This window comes from Sceloporus occidentalis, unplaced genomic scaffold, assembly GCF_023333645.1.
Source record: "Sceloporus occidentalis isolate IW3139 unplaced genomic scaffold, rSceOcc1.0.p SCAF_5, whole genome shotgun sequence".
Lineage (NCBI taxonomy): Eukaryota > Metazoa > Chordata > Lepidosauria > Squamata > Phrynosomatidae > Sceloporus > Sceloporus occidentalis.
In genome coordinates this window covers 38,739,485-38,758,559 of record NW_028316985.1, presented here as the reverse complement: position 1 = coordinate 38,758,559, position 19,075 = coordinate 38,739,485, and the positions used below count along the sequence as shown (strand labels likewise).

General features: G+C 39.3%; 1 protein-coding gene and 1 non-coding gene across 5 annotated transcripts in view; one reads left to right on the top strand and one right to left on the bottom strand.

The window, feature by feature from the left end:
• The window catches only part of LOC149312010 (putative RNA-binding protein Luc7-like 2), a 36,864-nt gene extending 21,396 nt beyond the window's left edge, over positions 1-15,468 (top strand). For all 4 annotated transcript variants that reach the window (XM_089523776.1, XM_089523773.1, XM_089523774.1 and 1 more), the window contains 8 exons: positions 3,124-3,222; positions 4,307-4,417; positions 5,117-5,260; positions 6,931-7,107; positions 7,937-8,028; positions 8,494-8,523; positions 10,602-10,796; positions 12,304-15,468. In XM_089523776.1, coding sequence (XP_089379902.1) covers positions 3,124-3,222; positions 4,307-4,417; positions 5,117-5,260; positions 6,931-7,107; positions 7,937-8,028; positions 8,494-8,523; positions 10,602-10,796; positions 12,304-12,502 — 1,047 coding nt within the window. In that variant the 3' untranslated portion in view covers positions 12,503-15,468. The remainder of the gene's footprint in view (positions 1-3,123; positions 3,223-4,306; positions 4,418-5,116; positions 5,261-6,930; positions 7,108-7,936; positions 8,029-8,493; positions 8,524-10,601; positions 10,797-12,303) is intronic.
• A 3,127-nt stretch (positions 15,469-18,595) lies between these two features.
• Positions 18,596-18,745, bottom strand: LOC149312009 (U12 minor spliceosomal RNA). Its single transcript, XR_016281525.1, has one exon. It is a non-coding gene; the product is annotated as a U12 minor spliceosomal RNA (small nuclear RNA).
• Positions 18,746-19,075: the final 330 nt, after the last annotated feature.

The window sequence follows — 19,075 nt, the reverse complement described above, 5'->3', positions numbered from 1 at the left end:
GTGGACGTGTGCATGTCACCATCCATGAAATAATATAGAGCATGGCTGTCAATTTTTTTCCCTTCTGTTGGGGACCTCAAACTGAATCCCCACAGACAGGAAGGGTCCACTATAATGTCCTTTTTGCCTTTAAAGGGTTCTGTCTGTGTTTTAAGGTTTTATCGGGGAAGGCTTTTCTATTAATCCCATCACCCTTGCAGGTATGTTTAGTGGAGATGCAAATGAGGGCTTTCTCATTGGCCGTGCTTCATGTCTTGAAATTAGCTGGCTGGTTTAGAAACAGAATCATAGAGTTGGAAGAGACTACAAGTTGCCAAGTAACAACACCAATAAAAACACTCCCAACAGATGACCACTCAGCCTCGATTTAAAAACTTCCAAAGAAGGAGATTCCACCACACTCCAAGGCAACATATTCCACTGTTGAACATCTCTGATTGTCAGGAGCTTCCTCCTGAGATTTAGGTGGAATCTCTTCTCCTGTAGTTTGAATCCATTGCTCCTTATCCTAGTCTCTGGAGCCATGGAAAACAAGCCTCCTCCCTCTTTGATATGACATCTCTTCAGATATTTAAACATGAATACCATGTTGTCTCTTAACCTTCTTTTCATCAGGCTAAATATTCCCAGCTCCCTAAGCTGCTCATCATAGGGCATGGCCTCCAGACTTTTCACAATTTTTGTTGTGTCCCCTGGACACACTCCAGCTTCTCAGTATCGTTCTTGAATTGAGGTGCCCAACTCCTGTTGATGCAACCAAGAATTGTGTTGGCTTTCTTGGCTGCCACATCACACTACTAATTCATGTTCAGGTTGTGGTCTACTAAGACTCCTAGATCCCTTTCACATGTACTGTTATCTAGCCAGGTGTCTCCCATCCTACCATATATACTTGACTATGGCAGGTTACAAACGGCCCTCAAGGGGCCGTTTTCCCGCCGCCGCCATTCGCTGCATAGGGAAGCCCCAGCGGCCAGACCGGGAGGCTTCCCCACGCAGCGAAAAAGGAGCGCCAAAATGGCACTCCTTTTCGGAACGCAGAAGTGGTGCCACGAGGGGCAGAGCGCGCCCTCGCGGCGTCACTTCCGCCGCAACATGTCTGGACGCACAGCGTCCAAGACGTCAAAATGGCAGCGCCCATATGGATGGGCGCTGCCATAAAGTCCACGCTCCGCACGTACTGGGAGGAAGGGCCGTCAGGAAGGTAAGAACCTTCCTAACCCTAATACGGCCCTTCGTAACCCTAGTACGCGCCGAGCGCGTACTTTATGGCGGTTTATAACCCGCCCATAAGTCAAAAAACCTATCCCCCAAAAGTGACCCTAAAATCCTAGGTCAACTTCTATACAGGTCAATATAGTCGCCCTGGATCCAGATTGACATCTCAATCTGATGTTAAAACCATCTCTACCCAGCCTCCTCCTCCTGATCTCTCTGCCCACCAAACACCCCTTTCCCCTCCACTTCCTTCCCTTTTCATTCTGGTGTCAACCTTCTCTCCCCACTGTCTAGGCCACATTTTACTAGCTTCTTTGAAATGATATTATACTGAACTTTGTCGATAGTCTTACCAAAATCAAGATATGCTACATCCACAGCAATCCCTTCATCTATGAAACCTGTAACTCTTTCAGAAAAAGAGATCAGATTAGTCTAACATGACTCGTTTTTGAGGAAACCCATGTTGACTGTTAGTGATGGCAGCATTATTTGCTAAATAATTGCAAACCATCTGTTTAATGATCTGCTCTAGAATCTTTCCAGGTATTGATGTCAGGTTGACTAGGCAATAATTATTTAGATCCTCTTTTTTCACTTTTTGAAGATGGGGACAGCATGTGCACTCCTCCAATCTGTGCAGATTTCTCCTATTTTCCAAGAATGCTCAAGAGATTACTTTTACCAGTTCTTTTAATATTCTTGGATGTAGTTTATTTGGCCCTAAAGACTTGAATTCATTTAGAATAGTGATTTATTCCTGTACTTCTTCTCTGTCTATTCTGTGCTGTATTTCCCCCATTATGCTACCTCTTCCCTGCTCCTCAGGTTGTGCACAGTTTTTCTTTTTAGAGAAAACTGAGGCAAAGAAGGTGTTGAGTAGTTCTGCCTTTTCTCTACTCCTAGTTAATACTTGGCCATCTTCTCCATGAAGTGACCCCATTTCCTTGTTCCTCCTTATGCAGCGGACATATGTCTTCCTATTGTTCTGCCAGTAGATAAATACCTTTTAGTCAGACAAGCCAAATGATGTTATTGTTGAAGTTATAGTTTTAGTCTATAGTTATAATTTTACTAATGCAGTTTTATTGCATTTTCAATGTATTATATTTCCACATTTTATTTGAATTCCTATTGTTTAGCTTTATTTTTTTCATTGGTTTTATTTGTATCTTTAAAATTGCTATATGCTCTTATCTTTGGTAAACCACCTCTGTGAGACTTTGCCATGAGCGGTGATATATTATTACTTTAAATAACAAATGGTTCATATAAAAGATAACAGACATTAATTTGAAATGGTTCATATAAAAGATAACAGACATTAATTTGAAATACTTGAGGTACAAGAAGTTGTGACTGGGGGGGGGCATCTTTAGAAAGTCACAGTTCTTGTAGAACTTAAAGAAAGAAATAGATTTTGCACACAGAGATATGTACAGTGAGCCATCTAGATCCACAGGGGTTCAGTTCTGGGACCTTCCACGAATGACAAAAAAAGGGGGGGGGATGATGATCTCCCATAATATTAAATGGTGGCGATATGCACACATATGCTTCAGCACATGTGCAATGCATTCATGTTGCTATTTTAAATATAGGATATGACAATCTGCAGCCACTCAGAATCACAGATCTGGAGCCTGCGAATCAAGAGGATCCCTGTATGAAAAATGTAGCATTAAATATACTGTTATGGCAAGACTATTTGCCTAAAATGTACTATAATTTGTGGCTTTACTGAAGTTTGAGGACATTTCAACAAAATCTGTGTTTAATCACTTATTGTAGGAGAAAATCTATCAAGCTCTAATCATTTCAAATGTATTCTTTTAAAGCATTCAGAAAATTATTTGAAAGTGTGATTCATTGGTTCTATAATTCTGTTTTGTTTTTCTCCCTCAGAGGATGGACCTTGGAGAATGTCTGAAGGTGCATGATTTGGCATTAAGAGCAGATTATGAAATAGCATCAAAAGAACAAGACTTCTTTTTTGAGCTTGATGTAGGTTTTACGTTTGAGATACCTGTACTATGCTATGGCTAGGAAAGAAATAGCAGGAAGGGAATAGACTAGTACATGATACAGTTTTTAAAATCTTAATTCTATCAAGGTTCTTAGAAATTACCACATTTTCCAAAATTGATTAGTAGATGCAGTGTTAATTTACTTTACTAATGGAATTTAGAACTTGGCCATTGATTACAGTGGAATAGGTATTACTGTTATTTCTAGCTTCATATCCTCCAAATAATTTTTCCCAAAAAGTACTTTTTGTAGAAGAATTATTCTGAAGAATTTATTTTCTCAACCTTAAATAGGTCTAGAATATGTAACACTTTTCTTAATAGGGTTGCATTAAGTAAGAATTAATTGATGTAAATTATGTTACTTTATTATGGATTTGTAGTCATTCCATGTAAAAGTTATGGAGGAGCTATTCCTTTGTGTTTTGGCCACACTTAACTTTCAGTATTATATTTCTGATTTAACAGGAACACTTTAAGTCATTGGCAATCATTCTTGTACTGATCCCAGTGAAAGTCACCTTATACATTTAAGCATTCAGATAATAGAATCATATGGGCAAACTGAACCAAATCTTTGATAATAAATTTGAAGTTTCAGAGAAAGCGAAGTTGAAGTAAGAATCAACAGGAGTATGGCTTTCATATAAAAGAGAGTAATATCCTAGCCAAGTTTAAAGAATAGCATGGTTGTCACTTCCTGGATTTCCTTCTTCAAGTTGGAATATGAAATAACACGTACAATAATATATATGATATTTATTACCATATATAGAGCAAATACTCCTGCTCTATTCCCACTTTACTCTTTTTCTCTTTAGTTTGGTTAATACATACATATGTGAGTGTCAAATGACTTAAAATATGCTTGTTAGGTTATGTTTATGTGTGTTCTGAGTTGTGTTCACTTCAAGAAAATGTAAATAGTAAAGTATTTAAATAAAAAAAATCAGTAGAGCACTTTGTAAGTACCTTAATATTTAATCAGCAATCAGATAATTTACTGTGCTACATGAAGACATGCTTATTTCCCTTGGTGATATTTTGGATTCATTCTTTAGGCAATGGATCATCTTCAGTCATTCATTGCTGACTGTGACAGAAGAACTGAAGTGGCAAAGAAAAGACTGGCAGAAACACAAGAAGAGATTAGTGCTGAAGTTGCAGCCAAGGTAGGCATTTAACACTTGTACAGAAGGGCATTCCCTAGAGAATTTTTTGAATCCAGTGGAACTTTCTACTAAGAAGATTTGCATAGGAGAGCACTGTCAATTACTAAGGAGATGTTGTACTCAAAAAATGGCCAATTGGAATGCAAGGCTGAAACTCTATATTGACTTATAACAGCATCTGTGGCTTATTGTTTTCTTTTTTTTAAGGGTGAGCATTGAGCAATTTCAAATACTGGATTATTATTTTTATGTTTGTTATAGATGTAATTATCTCTAAAGAATGCTTCAAGGTACAACTTGGCAAATGAGAAGCAAGTAGCCATTTTTGTGTGTGGAGATTATAACTAGGAGTTCTTAATCAAAGATTTTAAGGTGTCCTATAATTACATACTGTTTCCAAAATGGCACCTCTCCACACATGAGGGAATATTGACATGCAGAATTACACCCCATGCACAAACACACATACACAAAAAGGGAGTTGGAGGAGCAGGACCAGATAGCCCAGTGAGGACTACATATACTCAGAGGCCATGGAAAGCTGACTGGTTGTAGGAATTTTAGAATATCAGGAGGCGAGGGAGATGCAATAGGGTATTTTAAAAGGAGGACATGGATGACTGGAATATGGAAAAGGAGCATTCCACACTGCAACCTCTTGTTGCAAATCCTATTTTGCCTTATTTTTCCTTTCCAAAGGCTGAACGAGTCCATGAATTGAATGAGGAAATTGGAAAGCTGCTTGCCAAAGTAGAACAACTTGGAGCTGATGGAAATGTGGAAGAATCACAGAAAGTAATGGATGAAGTGGAGAAAGCAAGGGCAAAGAAGAGAGAAGCAGAGGTAATCCAAATTTACATTTTTAGCTTTTGTTATCAGTTGCTCTTTAGGAGGCAAGATTGAAGAGGCGATCCTACAAAGCAATCAATTCCTACAAAGCAAAAAGAGGTGGTCCAAACTTGCTAGTTTTTTATTTATATTCATTCTTAAAAGCTTAATTTGCCTTCTAAGTCAGAAGGAGCTATTGTCCCCAGTTCCAGGCAATTTGCATATAAATAAACAACTTAGAGTCTTTATTTTATTTATTTCTAACAAATCAAACTTCTTAGTAGGGAACAAGGAAGGAATATGAAGAACACTTCCTTTCTCTGAAGTCCAAAAGTCTGTGTACGAAGTGTTAAAGTATAACTAAAAAGTTTTTAAAAAAATAAATGATTAATTTATAAGTTGAAACCATTAAACATTTAAAATATTCTATACAAACCTTAAAATCTTTAGATGCACAGCACCCAGCCTTCATCAGTTTGGAAAAGCCTGATGGCACAAAAATGTTTTTCCTGTCGCCAATAGGAGAGAAGGGATAGGGCCATCCTGGCCTCTCTAAGGAGGAACATCTACTGAGAAGGCCCACTCTCTTGTTTCTACTAAATGAGCCTGAGAGGGTGGTGGGAAAGAAAAAAGGGCCTTTCCTGACTTCAACTAAGCTCATAAATTGAGAAATAGTCCTTCAAATAAACTGGACAAAAGCCATTATAGGTCAAAACCAGCACTTTGAATTGTGCCTGGAAATGGACCAGCAGCCAGTGGAGCTGATAATAAGAGATTTGTGTGTTCCTCGTAGCTCCCCAGTTAACAATCCAGCTGCAGCTCTTTGGGCCAACTGAAGTTTCATAGCACTTTTCGGAGTCAGCCCCACAAAGTGCATGACAGTAATCCAAACAGGGATCAAAAATTTTACATGGGCTGCAATTGTTTTACATGTGGACATTAAAAATATTCTTAAAATAGCAGCTCCCCTCAAGTGTCTATGTTCTCCTCATACTGAGGAGCATCATGCAGCATAACAGCTAGTTTCGTCTCCCAGGTTGATCTTGAGTACCTTATTGCTTCCTGTATTTGTGAAATCAGTGCCCCTGTGCCAACACAGGGCCAAAATAGGGACACTGAGAAACAACAGCAAGGGTTTTATAAACATGAAAAATATTTTTCACAAATCCATCAAGAGAGCTCCTCTTTTCACTGTCCTAAGTTCACTGAAGATGGAGCAGGCTCATTGATCTCTAGTACGCATAAAATGTATATGTTGGAAAAGAAAAATGATGGAATGGGGAGGAGGTAGTGACAGGGAATTGACTTGATTATATAGCAGAAGTAGGGATTGGCTAACTCATATATTCAACAGGAGCATTTTTCACTTGTTAATGAGAAACCAATTTTTAGGAATAATTGGCCATTCCAGTCTCTTCTTTGTGGCTAAAAATTATGTAGGAAAAAGCACAATAGGACTGGAAAGAAATAGTAGAAACGTCTTCATTTCTGAAGCATCATTGAAAGTGAAGGAGAGGGCTTGGAAGTATTTGCTGGCCAACAGTAGATGTAGCTGACCAGATTACCAATTATCCCCGATTCAGGAAGGTACATTCTGTTGAAATTACTCAAGGAACATTCTATTCCATTTAAGAATATTAGCTTTATTTATATATTTAAGAGACATATTGCGATGTATTTTCCAGGAGGTATACAGGAATTCTATGCCTGCCTCCAGTTTCCAGCAACAAAAACTTCGAGTGTGTGAAGTGTGCTCAGCTTATCTTGGTCTCCACGACAATGACAGGCGACTTGCTGATCATTTTGGAGGAAAATTGCACTTGGGATTTATTGAAATAAGAGAGAAGCTTGAAGAACTCAGGGTAAGTGCATACCTCTTTTTTCAGACAATTAGTGATCACCTTTACTGATCAATTTACATAAATTTGCATATGGTCATGCCATATTTAAAATTTAAACTCATATGGTTGAGAATGAGAGGTTTCATAAGAAACAACTATTATATGTGATGATACTGCTTTACTGAATTTGAGTAACCATTTAACTTTGAGTAGTTGGGAACTTGACTTAAGCCCATGTTTAGAAACCAGGGCATAGACACAAATGTTTTTATGAAAATCATGTATTAAAATACTACCATCTTAACATAAAAGATGGGAGTTATCCATTGTTGTCATTCTCACTGTGAAATAGTTTCTTTTATTCAAGCTTTAGTGTCATCAGTTGAGTAAATTTATATGTATTTAAAAATGTGTTTATTGATATATTTGTGAGTCATCTGTGACCAAAATGTTCGTGGGTGGCTACTACCTTAAGTGAGGAGCATTCACATTTGAGGTTTCCTAGCCTGTTAGATAAATTATCAAATGAAATACATGGTGCTAATATGTTCTGTTGATTACTTTTCCACACCACACCTGATCAAACACTGAATTTTCAATGATTAGGACCTTAAAATTACGTCACAGGTGTAACTTTCCTCGGTTGCAGTGGCATCCCAAGAGTGCTGCACAATCTTTCCAGTCCTGAGGATCAATCATACTCATTGTCAGTGGGTGGGTTACAGTTTGTAATTCTGCCAGAATGGACAGTAATTGAATGAAACACTAGCCTCCATAAATACTTGTTCCTGATAGTATTAATGTTCTAGAATTTTTTTAAAATTGTTTTTAAAATTGTCTTACTTTTCAGAGAATTGTGGCTGATAAGCAGGAAAAACGAAATCAGGAACGTCTAAAGCGAAGAGAAGAAAGGGAGAGAGAAGAAAGGGAGAAGCTAAGAAGGTAGAAAATCTGTTCTTATTAATTGCAATGATAGCACATAGTCACACCTCAAGTTACTTCTGTAAGACTTCTGACTATTTAAAAAATAGTGTCACAGTTTAAAGGCTGCTATAAAAAATAAAATATGAAAATCATATGGAAGAAAATAAAAATGCATGCAGAATTAAATGTGCTCAGTGATTTCAACATAATTTTTGTGCTGTTTTATTTAGTGTATGTGCCAAGTGTTATGTATGTTCTATGGCTAGTTTTGGTTTTCATTAGCAGGGAAAAATAGAATAGGCAGCATGCAAGGCCCCTTTTGTTTCTGTCTCTTCAGATTTGACTTGTATTTTAGATTATTGTCCATCATCTGTGCACTTAGATGCAAAATACTTTACTTCAACTTGTCTACTTCCAAATAGTATACTGTGTAAAATAACTTTCCAACATAAACATTCATCTTTCTTTTACCCTTGTTTTTAGATCTCGATCCCATAGCAAGAATCCAAAAAGGTAGGAACCATTTCGTTTTTGTGGAATTTTTCATAAGTTTGAATCATTAAATTAGACAGATGCAGAACAAGAGGATCTCTCCCTAGACACACTATGCACAGTGTTGACTTCTTGTGCAGCAATGGAGCAAAATCTTGCAGTTATTTTTACAATCCCATAATATTGTTTTTTGACACTCCTGTCCCAAGACCAAATGACGTTATGGGAGTTGTAGTCTAGTGGATGGCCTGCCTTAGTACAATGCTAGCCACAGAGAAATCACAGCTATATCTGGTAAATGTGTGTGTGCCTTCAAGTCACCTGTCGACTTATGACAACCCCATCAATTTCATAGAGTTTTCTTATGGCATGAATATTCAGAAGCGTTTTTGACTGTTCCTTCTTCTGAAAAACAGCATACAACACGTGGTTGCCGTTGGCAATCTCCTAGCCAAGTACTAAACAGAGCTGATCCTGTTAGCTTCCAACATCCAAAGGGATCTGGTGCCTTTATTGTGCTTAGGCTGCTGTATTGTATATACAGGATGCGGTGGCCTAGTAATTAAGATGCCAGTTCTGACATTCGGAAAATTGGAAGGTTCAAGGCCCAGGTGCTACATAATGGGGTGAGCTCCTGTCACTAGTCCCATCTTGTGCCAACCTAGCAGTTTGAAAGCATGCAAATGCAAGTAGACAGATAGGTACCACTTCGGTGGGACGGTAACAGTGTTCGGTGAAATCATGCTGGCCATATGACCACCAGAGTAGTCCTTGGACGACACTGGCTCTTTGGCTTAGTAATGGAGATGAGCACTGCCCCCTACAGTCGGTTACGACTAGACATTCATGTCAAGGGACTACCTTTACATTTTACCTTTATTGTATATAGCTTGTACAGTGGGCCCTTGGTATCTGCTGTAGTTTGGTTCTAGGAGTCCCTATGGATACCAAAATCTGTGTATGTTCAAGTCTCATTAAATACAGTGGAGAGTAAAATGGTGACTCTTACATAAAATGACAAAATCAAGGTTTGCTTTTTGGAATTTATATACTCGTATATCCTCGACTGTAAGTTGACCTCATGTATAAGTTGAAAGCAGGTTTTAGGGCCAAAATTATGGATTTTGATATGACCCATAGATAAGTTGAGAGTAAATCTTAGGGATGTGTAACAAAGGATGCAAGGGGTGAAGCAAAGGAAAACAGTGCCAGAAAACTTACACAATTCCCGCAGGCATAACTGTGCTCATACTAAAGGCTTCATGGATGAGAGAATATAAAGGGGGTGTGAGTGCTTCCAGAAGAGATGACACTATTGCCTTTCACCAGGGAACGGTTCCTTTTGTTATAAGCATTAAAGTACAGTATATTACTTACATTGACTCATGGATAAGTCGATGCAGGTTTTTGGAGTCAATTTTTTGACTAAAATTCCTAGACTTATACATGAATATAGTCAGTATTTTTGAATGTTTTCAAGATGTGGATGCTTGAATCTGTGGATAGAGAGACCCAACTGTATATGTCACAGCATTAATGACAGCATGGCTAAGGATTTCCAGTTTCCAGCAACAAGTTAATCAGGCAATTAAGTGGATGCTTAACTTGTTGCTGAAGAGCAGCAATCCTAAGGCATGCTGTCATTAACGCTGACATCAATGGTGGACATTTTATTTGGGAAAAGCCAAATGTAGGCCTTCTGTAGAATTGAAGCTTGATCAATTCTTGCTACTTCAGGATCACATTGTTACTGAGCACTGAGTAGTAGGCTGTCACTTCAAAGTTTTAAGATATAAGAAGGCTTGAATTGGTTGCTATGTTCAGATCAGTGATTATTTTTTTAATTCAGTACTTAAGTTTTGGGGGCCAAAGCTACAAAAATAGCAAATGTGTGCATATGTCCTGGCATTAATACAGAGTACTGCTGTTCTCTTGCCATGAGCACATAAAATAAGAAGTGGTTGCTCTTAGCTTCTTTTAACGGTTGTTAAGATTTTCAGATTTAAGTTGCAGGGATCTTCATCTGCTCCACACACGCAGTTAATAGTCAAATAAAAATGTTAGAAGGGTTGTTCTCTTCCATTGTAAATTCTTTGCAGATCTAGATCCCGAGATCGGCGCAGACATCGATCTCGTTCCTCCTCACGTGAACGGAAGAAAAGAACTCGCTCAAGGTCTCGTGAGAAACGTCACCGCCATAGGTCTCGCTCCACCAGTCGCAGTAGGAGTCGCAGCCACCAGAGGAGCAGGCATAGTTCCAGGGACAGGAGCAGAGAACGCAGTTCTAAAAAGAGGTGATTGGGGGATTGGCAAAATGAGTACTTATTACATAGATATCTCTAATTTTGCTGGTTATGGTGGGGTAGAGATGGTTCATGGGTCTCACTCCAGCTTTGACATTAATCAGTATGTTGTCAGTGGAAGGTACAGGCCTTTTGGCACAACACGTTCAGGACCATCTGTCTCAGACATTTAATTATTTCTGGCTCATGCTCTGGTTATTATTTGCCATAAATACTGTACCTTCTTTCTGGACTTGCTGTGTTTCACCACCTACCTCTCTATCCCACAGTCTGTTGCCAAAATAATTTACCTCAGTAACCTCTCAGATAATATGATGCACTTAGTTCTATAGCCCATTTAGTACACATAATTTTTTTTTTTACTTTACCTTCAAAAACAATCCAAGGATATACCTTACCTAAGTCAGGGTGAGGAAATCCAGGGCCTGTCTGGCCATTAGGAGATTCCCAATAGCGCTACACTCCTTTCTCCATGACACTGTTGTTTAAGTTCCCTAGCTTTTTCTGTGGCCCATTCTAAAGGATAGAAATGCCTGTCTTGGGCCTTAGGTACTAGCAGTAAGCACTTTATGTTGAAATGCTGACTTTTTTTTATTCCTTTCTATTGCCTTTAACAAAATACAAGTAGCCCATTTCTCTAGTATCTGCTTTCTTCACAACCATCTATCTGTGGCCTTTTTCTCTTGCTGCCATCAGTTACATAGATAAACTGACATGGTGCAGTGACAGGATTCTGACCAAAAATGGCTATAGAGAAATACATTTTCTCCTTTATTTTGTTACTGTTCCTACCCCATGGCCCACTACCAGGACTTCACATATTTCCCCACCCTCAAAATTTCTTATCAGAACAATTCACTTTTTTTAAACTTTTGACTTTACCCCCTTTTTTCTCTCATGATCAGTATTCTGATTATAGGTTACTATGGCATGGGCCAGCCTCCCAAGAGCAGAGTTATTGTTTATAATAAGTCATTACAGTGCAAGATAAAAAGAATATCCAATATAGTGGTTCTGTCTGTCTAGTTTTTAACTGTTGAATCATTGTGTATGTTGATAGCATAATATTTTACCATTGTATGCTTCTTCTATAAACCTACAAACTCTTTTCACTCTTAACAAGCCAGTTGGGAAGAACGCTTGCTTGATTTCTTTTCAAGGAATTTTCCTGTTGGTATTGAGTATATGTGGACAGACTTTCACTAGTTGACCAGTAATAATTTAGACTGTAAGGAAAGTACACTAGACAGCAACAATTTGAGTCTTCCCCTTAAGCTTTTAAATTTTGATTAATAGGCATTTGTGAACACAGGGTTAAGTCAGCCTAATTGGATTAAAAATTAATTCAGTTAGGGCTTAAATGTATAATTCTTTTGTTCTTACTCTGGAAATGGTGTGTTCTTCCCCTGTACTGGCACATGTTCTGGTAGGCTGGCCTGTAGCTAGGATTAATAAGTCAACTAATCAAAATCAAGTAAAATGGTATGTTTTTTTTTAGGTCCTCAAAAGAAAGATCTTCCAGAGAACAAGAACGATCAAGAGACCGCAACAGGACATCACGTGACAAAGAAAGGAGCCCCAAAGAAAAGTCACCTAGAGACCGAGACTGCAAAGATAGGAAGCGTTCCTATGAAAGCGCTAATGGCCGATCAGAAGACAGAAGAAGCTCAGAGGAGCGTGAAGCAGGGGAAATATAACTGGCTGTACATTCACTTGATCCTTTAGCTTCCTATGGAGTTGCATACTGTGGTTTAGTTTACAGTTATTCAAAGGGACACCATTGAGCAGTTCCACACACTGATCCAACTAGGGTAGATGTACAGTGTATAAAAATGGTTATAATGAAGTCTGAATTGACCCCCTCCAATTGAAGACAACTAAAGCAGTGCCCTTCTGTTTCCTCCTCTCCAATAAACTTGTAAAACATATTTTCAAAGAATTCTCTTCAAAAAAAGAAAAGAAAAAAACAATTTTATGTACCAAGATGTAGATCTCAGTGTTTTATTCTCTTTTTTCAATACAAGTTATAGTGAACAAACTATATTGTGCTCTTTACCTTGGATGCTTTCAGACCTTTATAAACTCCTCTAATTTTGCTCCTGTCCTAACAGCAGCACTGAGTCGTTTTTAAGAGGGTGGGTGGGAGGGTCCCAAGCTTTTATTATCCCTGTAAGATTGTGTTCTCAGTTGCTTCTTGAGAGCCCAAGATATTTGGCAGTATGTTTAGAATGGGGACATGTGCTGAAGAACATGGAAACATGCTTTTTTTTTAACAGTGCCTATTTAGACTTGGAAATTGAAAAGCTATAGCATTTCATCTTTTTTTTTTTAATTTCTATTGAAACTTTGAAATCAAAGCCAGCCCCACATTTCTGTACCATTTGATTGGTATGTGTTCAGTATACTTGGGTTTTTTCCCCCATAAGACTTCTACTGCTTTTTCTTGTGGGGTGTTAACTGCACATCCTTAACTGTAAAACAACAGCAACCTATAATAATAAAAAAATTTAAAAAGTAACCATTTTGTCCAGTGAAATAGCTGTGTTCTGCACTCCTTCACAACTAAACTGCATGGTGCTAACCTATGCTTTCTGCCAAGTTACTTTTACCAGGAAGCAACATGATTTTTTTTAAAAAATTGAAGTAATACTTTGTTTGAAGTGTACATATATACTAAATAGGCTCCCTTTATGAAAAAGACTAGGCTGTCTAGACCTTGAGTATAACATACATCATTCTAGTTATTGTTTGTGAATTATGCAATTTCACTTGAAAAATTTAGCTATAACATCTTAAGATTTGGGCTAACTTGCTTGCAGAGGCTCTAACCAGGCCAAACATAGCTGAGAAATTTATTGTTGAAAATTGCATAAAGATACTTGGCATCCCAAATATTTGTGTACATTAGCATCCTTCACATTCTCATCACTAAATACACAATGTCTGATTTGAAATCCAGACTACTTCCATGTGATTTTTTGGAATAGAACTTTATTTCAGTAGCCTCTGCAGTTGCTGAGACATTGCTTTTCCTAGCAGCCAGTGAGTGTTTCACTTCACTTGGTTCAGCAACAGCTAAGCCCAACAAAAAGCCATAGATACGATGTTTTCTGTTGTTCACATTTTAAAATGTTGAGTAAGGGGAACAACCAGTTGTTAGTAATTTCCATAGTTTTAACTTTAATCCCTCTGAAATGACTTGCCTGTTGGCCTTGCATCTTAACAAGGTTTGAAATTGTTTTACTCAATTTTGAATGTTGTACCTCAGGAATAATCACATAGAATTGTAGTTAAAATTAGAAGTAATAGCAAACAATAAACTTCCAGCTCATGACCCAGAATTATTCTGTGACCATTTCATAGGGGATAGTACTGCCTGCTTCCTAACTCCTGGCAGGTGCCCATTTATTGTTTTGTGTGTCCATTTATTACCTTAAAATACAAGGTAATGGCCAAAGTTCAGAATACTGAAATGCTATAAAACAAAATCTTTGAATGCTGTAGGTAGTTTGCCCCAACTGTCATCCCATATAAATGTGCCTGTCTAAAATTGTATGAACTTGCTAGTGTTTGATCTGTCTAGGTAGTCTTGGTTCAGATAGCACACTGAATTTGACTGACAGAAAATTATTATAACTTAACACAATTCCCCTCCTCCTTACAACTTGTGTATTGATACCTATATGTGCCTGTTCTTAGTTGCTAATGAAAATCTTTTCAGTGTGGATTCAAGGTATGGGAATGCTCTCTTTCTTACCCATGTACAACTTGGCATGCTGGCCTCTATGGAAAGGCAGCCTCTACATCTGTTTAGCCCAGCTAAATTCAAGCTGTTAAGAGGCGTTTTGTGGCTGCCACTATGAATCTTCCTTTCCCCATCAGAAGTCATTTCAGTCAACCGGTGGCTAATTAAAGCAATAAAACATTTTGGAATACAAGTGATGTAGTAAATCAAGCCAAGTACCCATTTACCCTAACATATTTCCACTGCCCCCTAGGGAAACCCCCCAAGTAGAGCATAACCTCAATAATCCTTCCCCAGTAACTGGGATTCAGAGATGTACTGTCTTCAAGAAAATCTAATCATCAATCAGAAGCCATAGATACCCCAATTCTTGATGAATGTGTTTAATGTTATAAAGCTGGCTTATTCCATAGTTTTTAACTGCTCTCTGGAAAGACTTGTCTGCTTAATTAGTCACCATTCAGTTTCATTAGATGTCTCTGGATTCTAGTATGGTAAGAGGAAGAGGAAAACTATCCACTTGTATGATGTGCTTCATGTCTCCTGTTGTGAGGGGAAAAGAAAACAAAAGTGCTGTTTTGGTTGTTTTAGTTATTAGTGTATCTTGGACTGCTTGTGTTCCAAATTTCAGATATCTGTCCTATAGTGCAGTATGCCAGTTATGCTGATACTACTATGAACCAGTCCCAACTGTTCACCTTTCTCCACTTCAGTGTGATATAAGATGGTGAGTCGACACTAACTCAACTAAGTATTAACACTCCATAGCAAGGTAAAATGACACAGTATGGTGTGTGGGTGTGTTACAGCATTTTTTAAAAAACTAACAGTCATATTCCGGTGCATATTCTAAAACATTATTGCAATTTGTGATCTGATAGACTTTTTGAAATAAAACAAGCAAGACCTCATACCTCACGCTCCTGTTGCATCCTCTTGATTAAGTCACACACAGTACAGTTAAACACAGTAGTGTGAATGGAGACTGTAAGCAGAGGAGAAGTGGAAGACTCTAAACTTGAAGTGCCACAACAAATTAGAGCCTAGATCTGAACTGACCACAGAGGACCTACAAAAATTCAATCTAGACAATGGAGAAATCAGAATAGTTAAAAGAGTTCCCGTAGTTTGGATCAAACTAATAAGAATGGAGATTGCAGTCAAATAATCAGAAGAAGACTAGGATTGGAAAGGGTAGTCGTGAAAGAACTAATCAAGATCTTAATGGGTAAAGATACATAAGTTCGAATAGTTCAGGCCATTATATTCCCCATCATGTGAGGGCTGGACAGTGAAGAAAGCAGACTAAGAAATTCAACTCATTTGAGATGTGGTTCTGGAGGACAGTGCTGAGGATACTGTGGACTGCATCCTCAATTAGCGAACGAGGTTTTGGAGCAGATCAATTCTGAACTCTCCCTGGAAGCTAAAATGACAATATTCTGTATGTTGCAGGGCAGGAAACAGGTTACCCTCCAGATGTTGTTGGACTGCAACTTACAGCAAGGCTAGCTATCACAGCCAACAATGAGGACAGATGGAGTTGCAGTCCAACAACATATGGAAGGCCGCATGTTCCCCAAGCCCATTCCTACTTACTTGCAAGGAGTTAATTAACAGCAGTCAACAAAGACTTGATTGAGAAGCATCACATGCATATGGTATGGGTTCAAAGACAAGGGTATCAGTATGGAAAGGGATCTTGTAGCACCTTGAAGACTTAGGGGCTATACTGACGGGCGGCAGGATGCCATCCCTTTTTGCCCCAGATTGTATGAATTATTTAACTACTTATTTAATCTGAAAACCATGCATCTGAGGAAGTACATAGACTAAGGTTTTATGTTCATTGCAGAAAAAATGCAGTTTGACACCACTTTAACTGCCATGGCTCAATGCTATGGAATTCTTGGATTTTCAGTTTTGTGAGACATTTAGCCTTTTTTTGGTCAAAGAGCACTAGTGCTACAACAAGCTACAGATTTCAGGGTTCCATAGCATTGAGCCATGGCTGTTAAAGTGGTGTCAAACTGCACTATTTCTGCAGTGCAGATGTAGTTTAAGTCTACAAAAGCTTATCCTACTTCTTTCTCTAAGGGGGAGCTTTGTGCTGGCCTTGAGTGGAGGCCGCGGCATGTGGCTGCCGTTTTCTTAATAGTCCAGCTCTCTCCTTGGGGTAGCCATAAGTAAAAAAAAAGACACTTGGAATATCTCACCTGGAATATTGTGTCCAGTTCTGGGCACCTCAATTCAAAAAGGATGTTTGGAACCTGGAGCATATCCAAAGGAGGGTGACAAAAATGGTGAGGGGTCTGGAAACCATGCCCTACAAGGAAAGACTTAGGGAGCTGGATATGTTTAGCCTGGAAAAGACAGTTAAGAGGTGATATGATAGTCCTGTTTAAGTATTTGAAGGGATGTCACAGTGAGGATGGAGCAAGCTTGTTTTCTGCAGCTCCAGATGCCAGGACCCAGAGCAATGGATGCAAACTGCAGGAAAAGAGATTCTAATTTCTACCTCATCATTGGGAGGAACCTCTTGACAGTAAGGGCTGTTCCACAGTGGAAGACACTCCCTTGGATTGTAGTGGGGTCTCCTTCCCTGGAGGTCTTTAAACAGAGGCTGGATGGCCATCTGTCAGGGATGCTTTGATTGTGAGTTTCTGCATGGCAGAATGGGGCTGGGCTGGATGGCCCTCCTTGGGGTCTCTTCCAACTCTATGATTCTAAGAGTATTGTAGGAAAACTAGAGCTTTCCAGTAAAGGAAGGCAACGAAGGAGGGCTGAGAGACTGGCCAGTATGTTGCCTGAAGGCTTTTGTAAGAGGGTTGCCTGAGCTTCAAATATTGTTGCATCCTTCATTCCCGACTTATATTGTGACAGTGTGGTATAGTGGTTTGAGCATTGGGCTACATCTCTGGAGATAAAGCCAATAACCTCCAAACAATGATAACTTTATGGGACCAACCAAAATGCACAATTACATGTTGCAAGCTTTCGAAGTCACACTGGCTTCTTCATCAGGCAAACCAGGAGAAAGAAATGGAAGGTGTTAGTCATAGGCCTGCATTTTCTGTTTCTGGTCTTAGTTCAGATGGTAGGGAGGGCTATCTTCAGGCTGCAACCTCCTGGTCACTGGTACGGTTTTCAACGTCGAATAAATTTAATGTTCATTTGCAATTCAAGGAAGATGCTTCTGTGTAATTGTAATTGTGCCTTCTGCTTCCAACAAAAGTAAAGCAATTGTTTTTAATATTGGGACTGGTTTTTTCCGGTTGTTGGGGCATGCTTTGCCTCTACACCATCCAAAGTTTTCCTGATGCAAAACATGAAGGCTTCTTGAGAAGTCCAGTGTTCTCTACCTCCATTGGAGCCTGTGGCCTCACAAAGGAAGGAGACATACTGGATTCCAAGGAAACATCTTCTTTGAATTGCAAATGGACACTAAATTTCCTTCACTTTGAAAATTGTACCAGTAACTGCATGGCCAAAAAAGGGGAGACTGTGCCAGCCTGCAAATAGCCCTCCCTACCATCTGAACTAAGACCAGGAACAGAAAAGGCAGGCCTTTCTCCTGGTTTGCCTGATGAAGAAGCCGGTGTGTCTTCGAAAACTTGCAACATGCAATTGTGTGTTTTGGTTGATCCAATAAAGGTATTGTTGCTTTTTGTGGTGTTTTTGGGGGACTATGAGGTGATGTTCTAGAAGAGTTTATCCCTGACGCTTCGCTGGCACCTTCAGAGAATGGTGGCATGGAAGATAGTTAGATATATAGAGATATATAGTGAGACCCATGTTAATCAGTCTATCACTCTGTTGTTGAATGACAAGGGGGAGGATCACCACAACAAACTCCAACTCCCAGAATTCCATAGGCCTTGAGCCAGGAAAGAGTTAAAGCGGTGCCAAACTGGGCTAATTCTCCAGTGTGGATGCAGCTAAGGCGGGGCTTTTGATCCAACTGAGGGACACCTCCTCCCCCTCCAGAAGGACCAAAGTCCCGGCCTCCTGTTGTTGTTGTTATACTTTTGACAAGATGGAGGGTCGGGCAGATCGACGCTCCCCGGCATCCCGCTAAGTAGGCGGGTCACCGAAGGGGCGACCTGTACCCGCTCAAAAATTCCTCTCACATTGGAAGTGAGGACCCGGGCGTCACCCCGGATCGTTATTTTCCTTACTCATAAGTTTAAGGCATGACCGTTCCCTCGCAGAGAAAGGGGAGGTGCTTATGTGCGACTGCTTTCCAGGTGACGGTGAGCACCTGGTTGTGCTTTATTTCTATAAACTTTCAAGCTTTATTATACATTGTTATTACGATTATTATATATAGTGCAATTTTCCTTCTTCAAAAAAGAAAAAAACGGCAGAAAACGCCATTTATTTGATTCTTGGCTCGGTATGCAAATGAGGAGCCTGGCCGCGAAGGCTCATGGGTAACTAGTACACTTTCGCTGTGTGCGCTTCTTTCTCTTCTTTTACTCGGGAGCGCGCCCCATAGAAAAGCCCCCTCCCCGCGCGCACGTTC